We start from the raw sequence: 15,060 nt of genomic DNA, 5'->3' as shown, positions 1-15,060 counted from the left end.
GCTACTCCGACAGAGGGGAAGGAGGGCAGGTTTGGAATGGATATGAGCAACACATCTCGAAGAACAGTTACAAAGATGATTAACTGTCTTTTCTTCTTCGAGTGCTTGCTCATATCGATTTCAATTAGGTGACTCCCAAGACTTACCTAGGTGGTGTGGTTGGAGTGAGATGTCACGGAGTGAAGGACCGCTGAACCAAATGCAGCATCACCCCTGGACTGCTGTACTATCGCACAGTGGGAAGCGAAGCTATGTACTGATGACTAAGTTGCTGCCTTACAGATTTCCTGTATGGGCACATGAGCCAGGAAGGCGGAGGACAAAGCTTGATCCCTAGTAGAGTGAGCAGTAAGGTACGTAGTTGGGACACCAGCCAAGTCATAGCATACACAGATGCATGATGTAATCCAGGACAAGATGCGCTATGTGGAGACCTGCAGGCCCTTCATCCAGTCTGCCACCACTGCAAACAGCTAGGTTGTCCTCCTAAAGGGTTTTGTTTGTTCGATGTAAAAGGTGAGGGCCCTGCAAATGTCTAGGGAATGCAGCTGCTGCTCTCATCAAGAAGCGTGTGGCTTTGGGTAGAAGACTGGAAGGAAGATGTCTTAGTTGACATGGAAGGCAGACACCACCTTAGGAAGGAAGGCAGGGTGTGATCACAGCTGTACCTTGTCCTTGTCCTTATACAGTGGGTCCAACGTGAGGGCTCTAAGTTCTGACACCTGTCTCGCCGAGGTAATAGCGATGAGGAAAGCTGTTTTCCAGGAAATGTACAGAAGCAAGCAAGTGGCCATCAGCTTGAATGAGGCACCCATTAGCCTGGATAGGACCAGGCTGAGGTCCCATGTAGGGGCTGGATGCCAAACTTGAAGGTACCCTTGAGGAACCTGCTGACCATGGAATTAGAGAAAACAGAGTGCCCGTTTTCGCCCGGGTGGAAGGCTGAAATTGCTGCTAGGTGTACTCTGATGCTAGGTGTACTCTGATGCTAGGCCTTGCTGTTTCAAGGACAAGAGATAAACTAGGATGGTAGGTACTGGCACCGCCAGAGGGGCAGCATTGTTCAGGGCACACCAGCAGGAGAAACGCTTCCACTTGGCCAGATACGTCTACCTAGTAGAGGGCTTTCTGCTACCCAAGAGTACATGCTGCACCGAGCGGAAGCAATGCAGCTCAGATTGAGTTAGCCATGCAGCATCCATGCTGTGAGATGGAGGGATTGTAGATCCAGATGACACAGTATGCCGTGCTCCTGGATGATCTGGTCCAGCCACAATGGGGGTAGAATTGGTGTGGTCACCAACAGATCGAGGAGAGTGGTGTACCAATGTTGCCTGGGCCATGCCGGGGCAATCAAGATTAAGCGGATCTTGTCTCTTCGCAATTTGAGAAGGACCTTGTGGACCAACGGGAATGGAGGAAAGGCACAGAGCAGATTATCTTTCCACAGCATCAGGAAGGCATCCGATAGGAATCCCAAGGAGTACCCCTGGATAGAGCGGAACACCTGGCACTTCTGATTCTCGCGAGAGGCAAAAAGGTCTATGTGGGGAAACCCCTACTTCCGGAAAACAGAATGGATAATGTCTGGGTGAATTGACCACTCGTGAGCCAGGAAGGACCTGCTGAGGTGACCTGCCAAGGTGTTTTGGACTCCCAGGAGAAATGACGCCACCAGGTCAATCGAATGACTATGCAGAATTCCCACAGGCGAATTACTTCCTGATAGAGCAGGGACCATCGTGCTCCCCCTTGATTCTTGATGGAAAAACATGGCCGTTGTGTTGTCTGTGAAGACTGCGACACAATGGTCCTGAAGGTGTTCGCGGAACACCTGACACACCAGGTGCACTGCTTTCAGTTCCCGTATGTTGATGTGCAGGGTTCTCTTGTGTGGACCAAAGGCCCTGTGTCTGAAGGTCCGCAAGGTGAACACCCCAGCCCAGAAATGATGCGTCCGTGGTTAGGATTAGGGAGGGCTGTGGGGCATGGAATGGCATCCCCCCACATACAAAGTTGGAGTTCGGCCACCAAGCCAGGGAGGTTAAGACTTCTGTTGGTACTGTGAGCACCGTGTCCAGATTGTCTCGACCTGGATGATAGACTGATGACAGCCAGGCCTGAAGTGGACGGAGACATAGTCTGTGATGTCTGGTTACAAAGGTGCAAGATGCTATGTGCCCCAGTAGACCAAGGCACGTGCATGCTATCGAGGTCGGGAAGCTTCGAAAGCCATGGATAATGCTCACCATGGACTGAAAGCGGGCATGTGGAAGGCACGCCTGGGCGAGATCTGAATCCAGGACTGCTCTGATGAACTCTATTCTCTGGGTTGGCTGCAAAGTGGACTTTTCAACATTGAGCAGCAGGCACAGCTGTCTGAACAAGTTCATGGTGAACCAAACATGGGATTGCACCTGGAGCTCGGATCGACCCCAAATGAGCCAGTCGTCGAGGTACAGAAACTCTTGGATTCAATGTTGACGGAGTGAGGCAGCTATGACAGCCATATGCTTTGTAAATACCGTTGGTGCTATGGATAGGCCGAAGGGGAGGACAGTAAACTGGAAGTGTCGTTGACTGACCACAAAGCGAAGGAAGCGCCTATGCGGCGGGTAGATCGCAATATGGAAGTACGCGTCCCTCATGTTGAGGGCAGCATACCAGTCTCCAGGAAAGGGATAATGGTCCCCAGGGAAACCATGTGGACCTTCAACTTTACCATAAATTTGTTGAGTCAGTGCAGGTACAGAATGGGCCGTACCACCCCCCTCCATGCCTTGGGGATTAGGAAGTAACGGGAGTAAAAACCCCTACCTCTCAGATCCCTTGGAACTTCCTCTATAGCTCTGATAGCCAGGAGCGTCTGCACCTTCTGTAGAAGGAGTTGCTCGAGAGAGGGGTCACTGAAGAGGGATGGGGAGGGAGGGTGGGAAGGGGGGGACAAAACAAATTGAAGTTGGTATCCACTTTCCACCGTGCGTAGGACCCAGCGGTCTGATGTTATGCGGGACCACGCAGGGAGGAATTAGGAGAGGTAGTTGGAGAAAGGTGGAGAAGGATCCTGTAAGGAGACTGGTGCTCTGCCCTTGGGTGCACCTTCAAAAGATTTGTTTGGGCCACGCCGATGGTTGGTTCTGGCCTGTCTGAGGACCAGATTGCCTCGTCCTAGCACCGTGGCTGCATCTTCTAAAAAAGTCCTGTCTCGGCCAGGGATTAGGGTAGGTGCTCTGCGGATGGGGTCGTCCATGGGGCGCGTGCACACCTAATTGGGATCGATATGAGCAAGCACTCGACGAAGAACATCCTTTTATTAATAATTTCATTAAGCAGATGAACAATGCCACAACTATTGAAATATACTGAAATGGAGAAAAAACATAAGATGTCCAGTATTCATGATTTCATACTTCCATCCCATGGGGAAACATTAAGATGTGTAAGAGAATCATTAGATGGATGTTTCCTGATGGGCTTTCCTACCCACTTAGACTAGGCCACACATTTTATCCTGAGTTTCTTTTGTGCCCACTACACTCATACACCATATCGATACCTATATTGAATTTCGTGGAAGTCAAAAAGTACACCTTGAGGTGACTGAACCATGAAAGGAAAACTGACACAATAATCAAATAAACAAAGATCTCATGGCTAAAGTATGTTGCATCTCTGACATATTGGCAACGTGCCTGTCAGTAGTGTGTGCACAGAGTACTTCTAGTCCTACAAAGCTGTTGGAGAATTTATTGAATTGCAGTTCCATTTTTCATGTTTTCTGATAGACTTGCACAGTGCTGCTACAGTGCTGCTACTTCAAAGGCTTATTTTACAAATGAGTTTTGATGTGACACTTGCGAAGTTCTGCATACACACTGGCAATTAATTACAATTTCAAAATTGACTACCAAAATTCATTTGCTGCTTATTGCAGCAAGTTCAAAAGCAAGTCTCATCAGACTCCTTAGGAATTTTAAAAGATTAATTTTTGCTTATAAAAGCCTCAACGTGAGTTTTTTTCTAGAAAACCATAATCTTTTACAATTTGTAACCATAAGGACTCATAGGTACATGACACATGGACTACGTGCATCTGAGGAGTAAATCTTCACAGCCCTTTCTTAAGTTTGAAAGCATTTTTCTAGTTTTAAAAATGATACTTGCACATAGGGATCCAGTGCCTTGAAACTGCAGTCCAACCACTCCTAGCAGAATCAAGTGTACACACTCATGATCCTTTGCTTTACATTACCAGTGATGAAACAGAAATTTAAAAAATAAACAAATTTAATGTGTCTAAAGTGGCTGCAGTGACTACAATCAGTGTTCACAGGACTTCACTTATTTTAACATGGAAGCCTTCATGGGACTCCTAACACTGCCACACTTTTATAAGGATAGCACTATATCTTCCAGTGTTATTTTTTTGTATAGAGGTGATTTTTTCAATGAATAGGGCATTGTAAGCCAATCTGAAAGGAGAAGCATGGATGATATTACAAGAGTTAGAATCATACAAGTGACCTCATCAGATGAAGGGAAAAAACATTCCCCATGTTATACAAAGTGTTACAGAAATGACTTAAGCTAAATTGATCTAAAGCACTCAAACTGAAATAAGTGTTTGCACAAGGGAGTTGCACTGATTTATCTACATCAGTTGAAATTGTTCTAAACTGATTTAGTTAAATTGGTACAACCAGTATGTGTAGACAAAGCCTAATTTATGTGAAGCTGCCTCAGAACATTCAGGATTTTCCACTAGAGTGCTACAGAATCCAGTGTCCAAAATTTAGGTTCCGCTTTCAATGCAGTACACAAGGCCAAGCCTACAGTAATTATAGAGAAGTAATACTGGAAATTCTGAGGTAACCCTGGTTCTGATTCCTTTTTCCCTTAGACAAAAGTAAATCAGGAATAACTTTATAAAGGAGTTTTAACTGGAGTACACCTGATGTACATGAAATGGGATCAGAACATATATCCATTTAGGAGGACAAATGGGACATTTTTAAGGGTAATTGTTATATTTATATACATAAGCTACATATCATCTTTGAGCACCGAAAATGATGCCAAACCACAGGTCCTTTGCTGACCATAGGCCCAATGAAAAAATGCAATAGAATTCAATAGAAAGACTCCCATTCATTTCAAAGGGCTTTGAAGCAAGGCTCGTGGGTTCAGTCTGTGGATCCCAGTGGAGATGCTGAGCAACAAAGGTCATGAGTTGTGGAAGTTCCCATCTGGCCATGTGCTGGGAGCACTGACCCAAGAGTAAGACTTTATTAGGATGGGGTTTTTTTGGAGAAATTAGTTTTAACTATGGTTTGAAGCAATTATGTTTAGCCTCTGTCAAGTCTGCTCTTCCGCATTTGTTTATGTATTATCATGACATCAGATACCTTCATTCAACTGCTGAAATCTGTAACAGCCATACTGGCACCACTAGGAAACTTAAGAGCCCTCAAACTTCATGGAGCCTATTTTAAAAAAAAAGTTCATTTAAATGCATCAGTGCTTTGATCCCTGCCCTTCACAGCTGGAATATAATTGGCATTTACAAACTTTCCTTTGTTCTTTATTTTAATTTCAATTATTTATTATTACAGAATAGTGTCCTGTTTTATAAGTAATGAAGAAACATAATCCTCATATTGAATAATACAAGACTCAAGAACAAATATAATTCACAATTCAAAGTAGGTATATTTGATATCAGTGTCTTAAAGACAAAGTGGGTTTTTTTCTTTGTATCAAGACGGGAAATTGTGAAAGCTATTAAACTATACCTACCTTTAGCTGCAAGCCTTGTGGGAGAACAATGTTTGCTGGAAGCCTTTTAATGTGTTTGTAGACATAAGAGGCACACTGCTCCTGCTCAGCCTGCAATTGTGGGGCAAGTTTTGAGAGGTGACCTTTGTAGCTCTTGATAGCCACTTGCAATTCCTCAATCAGTTCGTTCACCTGAAGGGTTAAATTACAAGAGTTGTTAGCAAGAGGCAATTGTTGATGTCACACCTACAAGAATTTTCATTACAAACCTGAGGGAAAAGACAGCTTTTCAGTGCAAACTTTGAATGGAAGTTTAGAATGTATTTGATCTCTCTGTATTCCTACTGTTTGCGTCTGACAGAGAAAGACCACACAAGAAATATACACAACAAAGGTGATGGGTGAAACAAACCTTTATATTTTTTTTTCTGGTTATGGATGGCCACAAAGTTCATAAGTAGGTACATATGCGTGATGATCTTTAATTAATGAAAATGTATCAGTAGTTCAAATCCCCCCTTTTAAAAAATCTTCTCCATTCACAAACAGACTGGTTATAGTCCATAACATCACCAGTGATGCATAATGGATATAAATAAATTTGTAGTTCAAAAAGAATGCTTCTACTGGAATTACATCTGCTTGGATATATTTATTTATGTTTTTTTCCAGATTCCATAGCAGCGTTTTAAAGACACTTACATGTCTTTAACCGGAGGTGCTCATATTTTTATTTTAATGAGAACAGTGACTACATTCCTCATGACTCCACAAATCAATAAAAGAGATGCTCTACTTAGCCACGAAGTTTGAAAAAGTTTCAAAGATGGCTTACCCATTTAGGGGTAAAAATGATATTTGGAAGACACAATATTGGTGCTACAACTAGAGTTTAGAACTCATATCCTGGGAACTATTAGCAACAACTGACAATATAAAATATGTAACCACCAGCATTATGCATTTAAATCTAGCACATCCCCTTTCCAACATCCTGGGAGTTGACGCTATTGCAGACAGTTCCCAGATTTGAATTGAAAGAATATTTACACTACGAGAGCTTTGGAATTATCCATCTCTTTGGTTCCAGAAACCCCACATTTCAGGGTATTCATGGCATGCTGCAAGACTTTATAGAGATAGTTTCATAATTAATCCTTAACATTTCGGTCCAAAAGCTATTTTTTAAAAGAGCATATACACAATTCATACTAATTTGGGGTGCAATTACTATCACTACATGCCCATATCAGGTATTTTTGCACATGATAGAACATAGTTATGCATCTAACTATATTTAATAATTGCATTTTTCATATGCAATTGTGCACCTAATAATGAAAATCAGATCATGAATATCATTAGTTTTGTCAATCTTTAAGAGATGAGTAGGGTGGAGTGAGCATGGTCAGTAAAAGAATTATAGCTTTGTAGTGCATATTCAGACACTTTTATTATTGTTCTATTTTATTGAATTTTTGTACAGAGAGATCGAAAACACCACACAGACAACTGTGTTATATAACGCTATACACAAACTCATTTATAAGTTTTAAAATAAGAACAAAGTTCCCGTGGCTGATGCTACTAGATTAGAACTCTGAAATGTATGTGTAAGCTTTGTCAGAATTTTTCTGTGCTATATTTAAGAGAGTTGAAGATATTAACAAGAATTTTTTTGATTAAAATCACATACAGAATATCCCTCTATTATTACTTTGCAAGATACATAGTACTATGGCATAAGATTTCTAAATTCCTGCATATTTAAAAAGACTATGGACATTGCTATACGGGACTAGATCACTGATTCATCCAATCCAGTATTCTGTCTCTGAACTAGCCAGTACTAGCTGTGTCAGATGAAAGAGGGGAGAAGCTCCATAAAGAACAAGTACAGAATAACCTGCTTACAGCAGAAGTTTCTTCTTAACCCTCATCAGTCAGTGGCTTATGACATGAAGGATACTTTTTAATCAAATGTGATACAACTGTGGATGTTCTCATTATTGATATTTATATCTAATTCTCTTTTTAAATCCTACTGAGGCTATGTCTACACTAGAGAACTTACAGTGGCATAGCTGTACTGATGCAGCTGTGCCACTGTAAGATCTCTCATATAGTCACTCTATGCCAACGGAGAGAGCTCTCTCCCATTGACATAATTAACCTACCCCCAATGAGTGGTGGTAGCTATGTCAGCAGGAGAATTTCTCCCAATGACATAGCACTATGCACACTACCACTTATGCCGGCATAATTTATGTCACTTAGGGGGGTGGAATATTCACATCCTGAGCGACAAATGTTTTGTGGACATAAAGTGGTAGTGTAGACATAGCCTAACCCATTGGTCTCATTGATATATTGTACTAATGAATACGCTAATTAAGTGCAGTTTAAGAAAAGCACATCTTTTGATTAGCTTTATGTTTGTTGCTTTTCAATTTTATCAAATGTCCTTTATTCTTTTAGTATTAGGGAAAAGTAGATAGACGTTTCTGATCTACCTTCTCTATACTGTTTGTTATTTTTGTACATTTATCATGTTCCAGCTTATTCTTCTCCTGTCTAAACTACACAGTCCCAATCTTTTCAAACTCTCTTCAAACAGAAATTGCTACAGGCTTCTAATCTTTTCTTGTCATCCATCTCTAAATCCCTTGTATTTCTGTTATAACTTTTATCATACAGGTGACCAGAATAAATTACAATGTTCCAGGTGAGGGTGATTAGACTAGCATTACAGTATTTTTAGTATTATTTTCTATCTCATCTTTATATATCCTAACAGTTTGTTTGCTTTTTTGGCTCTCAATGCACAACAAAAAGGTTTTCCCTGAACTATTCATAGTGATCCCTGTATCTTTTCCCTGAGTGGCAACAGCCATCTTTAGAACCCAGCAATGGGGATGAATAGTGCAAACTGTTCCCTCCACTGTGCATTATATTACATTTGACAACAATAGATTTCATCTGTCATCATGTCACAATTTACCTAGCTTTGTTAGGTCTCTCTGAAGTTACTGTACTCTTCACTCTTAACTAACCTATATGATTTTGTTTCATCTGCAATTCTTCCCACTTTACTGTTTGCATCTTTTCCAGATGATTAATAAAGTAAAAAACATCAAACATAATACAGAGTCTGAAGGCACTCTATTTGTTAACCTTTTGCCATGTTGAAAACTGACCATTTCCCCCTCATTCTTTGTTTTCTGTTTCTTAGGCAGTTTTTTGTAAGATTTTTCCAAAAACAGAAAACAACTTTTTTAGGTTGTTTTAAATCTTAAAGACACATTATTATTTAGTTGATTTTCCTACTGCAGCGGTATTGGGTTATATAATGTAAATGTTACTTAGGGTGAGGACTATTAGAACACTTTCTAATAAATGTGTTCCAATGCTATATTTTCACAGTTACCCTGATATCATCAAAACCCTTTAATGTGTATGGAGCCTGACATTTCAGATTCTCTTCATATGCCATATATAGAAATCCACTTTACATACAATTTTTTTATTAAAATAATAATCTGAAAATCCTCAAGCTGTTATTTTAACTTTATCACTCAGTTGGGGGTTTTGATGGTGTAAATATTTCAGGATTTGGCCATCCACTGTTATCAGGCAAAAAAATACCCATAATTCTTTTGTGGGAAATTTTAGGATGTTTCTTCAGGTAAACTTTATATACATTTTAGTACCAGGAAATTTTTACAGAAGTTCCTTTTGTTGTTAGGTAACAGGCTATCCCAAAAGGTAACCCTACATGTGACCTAGGAGAGTTATATTAAAATCTAGTAATACAATACTCCCAAACTATTTTACATAGTATGAATTTTTTTCAATTCCCAGATGTTGCTAAAAGGTGTGTGTGTGTGGGGGGGGGGGAGATTGGAGAAAGACTCCAATTCTCCATCATGAATCTTTTTTTCTGCAAATCCTTTTTTCCCCCCTTTTCAAAAGCAATTCTGAATAGAGGTAAAAGAAGACAAAACTTGACCTTTTGTGGTCCCAGCACTAATAGGTCTGTTCATAATTCAATCTGTGTGTGTGTGGAAGCATCCATGTGGAAACATGCAGGCCTGAGAGACATAAAGCCTTTCCCTTTTAAACATCATCTGACCCTATGAGTCCTCTTCACAAAAGAAGGCTTACGTACTCATAAGTTGAAAAAAAGCACACTCTAATTGTGCTGCAGAAGGCCTACAGATTTTACTCCTCATTCTCCAGGAAAACTCAACAAGGAAGTGACACTAGTACAGGATTTAGGTGGGTCTACGGTAAGTGAGCAAATTGCTTCAAGAAAAAGTGTATGGAAATAGGGAAACCAGCTATTTCTCCTTTAAAAATAGAGAGTCAGGTCCTCAATTGGTGTAAATCAGTGTAGCTGCACTGACTTCAGTGGAGCTGTGCTGATTTACACCATTTGAGGATTTGATTCACTATGTACTGTAGCCTTGCAAAATTCAACTCAGTGAAGGAGAGTAATCTTTTTTGGTGTGATAATCAAATATTTTCTCCCCTCCACTGTTAGCTGAACTCATCATGATGAAGGGTGCATGTGTAGCTGTTTGAGCCTGGGTTTATAAATGTTCATGATACTTTGCAAAGCTCCTATACTCGATATACTTATACAGAATATGTAGGTTTTATTCATACCTCTAAATCATATACTTTATACCTTTAATATTTAAAGGTGCTCCTGTGAAGTCAGAACAAAAAATCTGTAAGCTTTATTTTTATTGTAAATGTATATAAAAGTCATCTTATTATTCATACTGGCTCCTGTTTCTCCTGTTCTCCTAAATACTAATGTCAGCTGAAATGCTATACAACTCACAGTCCACACATTATCAGGAAGTGCTCTAAGATACTTCGCACTAAACCTGTCAATTGAAATCCCCACAAAGGGTAGAAGACACACAAAAATAGAAATATCAGCTTAGATTTAACAGACCAAATTTTCAGCTGATGTACATCAGCCAAGCTCTGACAACTTCAGTGGATCTATATTATCTAAGGGTCTGGGTCCAGCATCCTAATCTGTTTCTAAACTAGGTCTGAAAAGTGACATTAGGTATTATAAAGGAATTGTTATTTTTTAAAAACTAAGGATCCAATTCTGCAAAGTACCAAGCACCTCGAAGTTCTCAGCATCTCAGCTCCCACTAAAATCTGTTGGAGATAAAGGCCAGATTTTTAAAGGTATTTAGGCCCTAAAGATACAGATAGGAGTCAAGTATGCTATCACGTCTGAAAGGTGCCTAACTGCATCATCAGGCAAATAAATACCTTTCATAATCTGGCCTTAGATAATCAGCACCTTCCAGAGTCATGCCCCACAAGACACTTGTTAGAAAAAAAAGATGTTGGGAAGCAACAATATTAAGGAAAGAGATTCAAGATTTATAGTTTTGAAAATAGTTTTGTTTCAAAATGAGAATGGTGTATTAAACTGGTTTGTAGGAAAAGAGAAATTCTGAGGATTAATCTGTGATAGAGCGCCATGGTTACGTTATCTAGTGATGTTATCATAGATTGATATGGCCCAATTCTGCAAATATTAATCACACAAATAATACTATTGACTTCAATGGCACTACTCTTGTAAATAAAAATTACTTGTGAATGAGAGACAGGATCAGGCCACTATTTAACACAACAGTCCAATTCAACTGTAAATGAATAATCAGAAAATAGCTGTTTTTTGATTGGCTCACTACATCTACTTTGTAGGTAATATGACTAAGAATTAAAATGTTTGCTAATGTGATACAAAATTTTTAATTATGATTAAACTTGGCTGAAACCTTTACTGGTGGAATACAATTATTTATAAAATACATATAACATTTAAAATAAATATGCATCAATTAATATGGAATTATAATTGAGTCCCTAAGGAATATAAGGCATTCAAATTAATATCAAATAACTTTAAAGCTACTCTATTATGATCATATGTAATATTGATAATTCCACCAATCTAGGATTGATTCTTATTGACTGGACTATCTAGACTTCAAGTTTCCATAAACAGCTGCCTTAGACAAATCCTCAGTATCAGATTGTCAGAAAAAACAAACAAACAAACCGCAAACGAAAAACTCTGAAGGAGGACAAACAGAAACTGATAGGACAGAAACTACAGAACCAAAATGGAGAGGTCTAGCAGGTACATGGAGGAGAGACCAGAAGAACATAACAAGACAGCCATTGCACTGTAACTCACTGAGCAAGGCTAACATGGATGCACACAACAGAAGCAGAACTGAAAGTTATCAAAATGATATGGGAAGCAGCTAAGACTGCAGGAGGCAACCAGCAAAGGTGGATGCAATGGTGAAGACCCTATGTTCTGCATGGAATCGAGAGGCATAAGACAGAGAGAATCTAGGACTGATTTGCTTAAAAAAAAAACCGAAGACAAAACACATTGACCTAGATTTTCCGGTCTGGGGAAGCTGTGTTTGTTGCAGGTCTGCTGGGGATAGCAGGAGAAAAGGCACCTTTAAGCCACCTCTGATTGTGCCCAGAGACTGTTCCAGAACACAAATACAGCTGAAGCATATGGGCACACTGGACTCACCCCCTAGGAGCTCTGGTAAAGGATGGTATAGAGCCTCTTTAGTGGCCTATATCACTCAGGTACTCTTCATGTGGGGAGATTGTGGTTTTAGATCTCTTACATGGCAAGGATTTGTAAACCTGTTTAAACTTCCTAAATAAATGTTTAACACACACAGACACCCTCCTGCCCTCCCTCCCGCTGGAACAGAATAGAAAATCTGATCAATTGTTTCACATTATTTTCCATCCTTAAATTATATCTAACTGATTTTCACGTGTTGTTTGAATGTAAATGTTTAGTGTCTGTAAGTGAACTCTGTAACATATACCTATACTCTATAGTCCTATAATTAAAAAGTATGTGTGATTTAGACAAATATCTATATCAGCTTTGTGTTTCCTTTTATTGTCATGTGCTTCCAAGGTATCAAAGAAAACTATAGGCTTGTAAGAGAAACTTCTAGGTAGCATTTTCGTGAAGGAGCAGTAAATTCTGTTTGTCTTAGGTGATTAGAATTAAGAATTTGGTTGGTCCCTCAGGATCATTTCTAATAAGGGATGAGGATAAATGTTTTGTCATTCAGTGCATGCCTTTCAGCGGGCAGAGATAGAATTAGTATGTCCACAGAAATTTATTTAACTCCAGAGGGAGCTACTGGTTCAATCTCCAGAGATAGTCCTAGGACTTTTGCCTCAGTAAGGAGTTTAGGATTGGGGCCAATGCACAAATGCACACAGTATATTAAATAGATTGGTTATGGATTAAAAAAAGCAAATAGTACAAATGGTGAGGAATCAAAAATGAGAAGACAAGAAGAGAATAACTGTATAGAAAATAAGACATCATGTATATATTACTGAAAGGAAAAATAAACATCATTTTACAATTATAAATAACTTTTTAACTTCTATAGCACCTTAAACTTTAAGATGCTTATATGTTCTTTTACTGATGCTCTAACAAAAATTATAGACTCATAATCTTCTATCTGAAAGAATAAAGGGTTTTTTTTTGCAACCCAGGAATCTACATGGAAATCATACTCCACTATTGCCTAACACCAATTTTGTAATATTATTATTTCATTTATAGATTATGCTGTCAATTTCACAGTATGAATCTTTGTGAGAAAAAGACTATATTTACTAGTCCTTCATTACAATATTTCTTGCAGCATCTTACGATTAGCTCACTATGTCTTGACATTGTAAGCTACAGTTTTTCCCTGGAAACAAAGAACTTTGTTCACATTTTCTTTAGAGTAGCAATATAATTCGAACAAATGCAAAAAGAGGTAGCTGAACTCTGTGATGGGTGATAAAATATTTAGCTATAGTGAAAAGACTCCTTTAAATGTTGACATGAATGGTAAAAGGAATTCTGTATTATAAAATGTATTGAGAAAAGTTTTAAGAAAATTTAACACAGGATATGACTACCCTGTAATCATGGGGTGAGACTGCAGCTTGAGTAGACATCCTCAAGCTAAAGCTGCAGCAGCACATGCTTTCGCATGTTCTAGTCACTCGAGGAATTATCCAGGTTTCCGGGAGGGCTTGTATAGCCTATGCTGAAGCCTGTATGTCATGACTTCACTGCTCTAGTACTTGAACTAGCTAAATTAAAGCTAGCTCAGATATGTATACTTGACCTACAATCATACTCCATGTTTGCAGTGTAGACATATTCCAAGACTGCTGGAAAACTGCAGAACTTGGTACACACAATGAGGTATAAAACTTATAATTGAATACATGAGGCTTGCCCTTTCTGCTTGCATAAGATCCCAATGAGGTTGATGTGGATTCATGTAGGTGCAAGGATCTGCCCTCATGCATCCAATTACAGGATCAGGGCCATACATGACTTATAGAGATATACAAGGCAATTGTAAGACTGCATACAGTGATTTTTCAGCAGTCTACTTTGTCATTTCCTGAGTCTGCGAGGAGTAGAGGAGAGCAGACACCATTGGGCTGTCACTTCTCCCACGCAGGTGGGCACAGAATGGGCTGGCAGAGCCTTGGCTATACCTTTCAATATGCTGGCCTGTGCACAGGAGCTGACACAGAAAGAGAAGTAAACTGTGCCAGCAAAGGAGCTGATGCAGAGTATGGAGGAAGCAGAAACCAGATTGTGGCTAGCCAAATCCTGTCCTGCTCCGGGGGCAGAATAGTTATGTTCTACTTACTCATTTCAGACTGCAGAATTATAAACTTTAGGAAGTTTTAGTGAGTGAAACCATGGGAAGGAAGCACAAACAAATCAGAGAAACTTTAAACAGCATTTTCAAATAATTTTGGGGTGAAATCCTGGCCCCACTGAAGCTAATTGGCGTTTTACTATTGACTTCCTTGGGGCCAGGATTTCATCCCTGATGTGAAGAGAAAGGTATAGAAAAGAAGATGAGATTAAAAGGGAGAGGAAAGGGATCCAGTATGGACACTTCATCACAGAAGAAGGATGATTAAAGGAAAAAAGAACACATGACAGATGTGTGGAAAATGTAATGACCTGGTAAGAGTACTACTTCTCAGCCATGCATACTTGTAAACTACAAATTTTCAATGTTGAATAAAGAAAAGTGATGATTAGTCAAAATGATTAGACAAAAGAGCTCCTTTGTCCTGAAGTTTTGTGTGTTCCTGACATTGCATGTGCATGAGTCTTTCAAGGGCTACCATTTCAAATAAGTTATTACATGA

General features: G+C 39.5%; 1 protein-coding gene across 10 annotated transcripts in view; it reads right to left on the bottom strand.

The window, feature by feature from the left end:
* Window positions 1–15,060, bottom strand: part of DCDC1 (doublecortin domain containing 1) — a 414,877-nt gene that overhangs the window by 233,992 nt on the left and 165,825 nt on the right. For all 10 annotated transcript variants that reach the window (XR_007774648.1, XR_007774649.1, XM_050954983.1 and 7 more), the window contains one exon: window positions 5,797–5,967. Coding sequence is in view for 8 of the 10 variants with exons in the window: in XM_050954983.1 (XP_050810940.1) it covers window positions 5,797–5,967 (171 nt within the window). In the remaining 2 variants the exon portion in view is untranslated. The remainder of the gene's footprint in view (window positions 1–5,796; window positions 5,968–15,060) is intronic.

This window comes from Gopherus flavomarginatus, chromosome 5 (genome assembly GCF_025201925.1).
Source record: "Gopherus flavomarginatus isolate rGopFla2 chromosome 5, rGopFla2.mat.asm, whole genome shotgun sequence".
Lineage (NCBI taxonomy): Eukaryota > Metazoa > Chordata > Testudines > Testudinidae > Gopherus > Gopherus flavomarginatus.
Note: the sequence above shows the minus strand (reverse complement) of the source record. Positions and strands in the feature narration are given on the sequence as shown.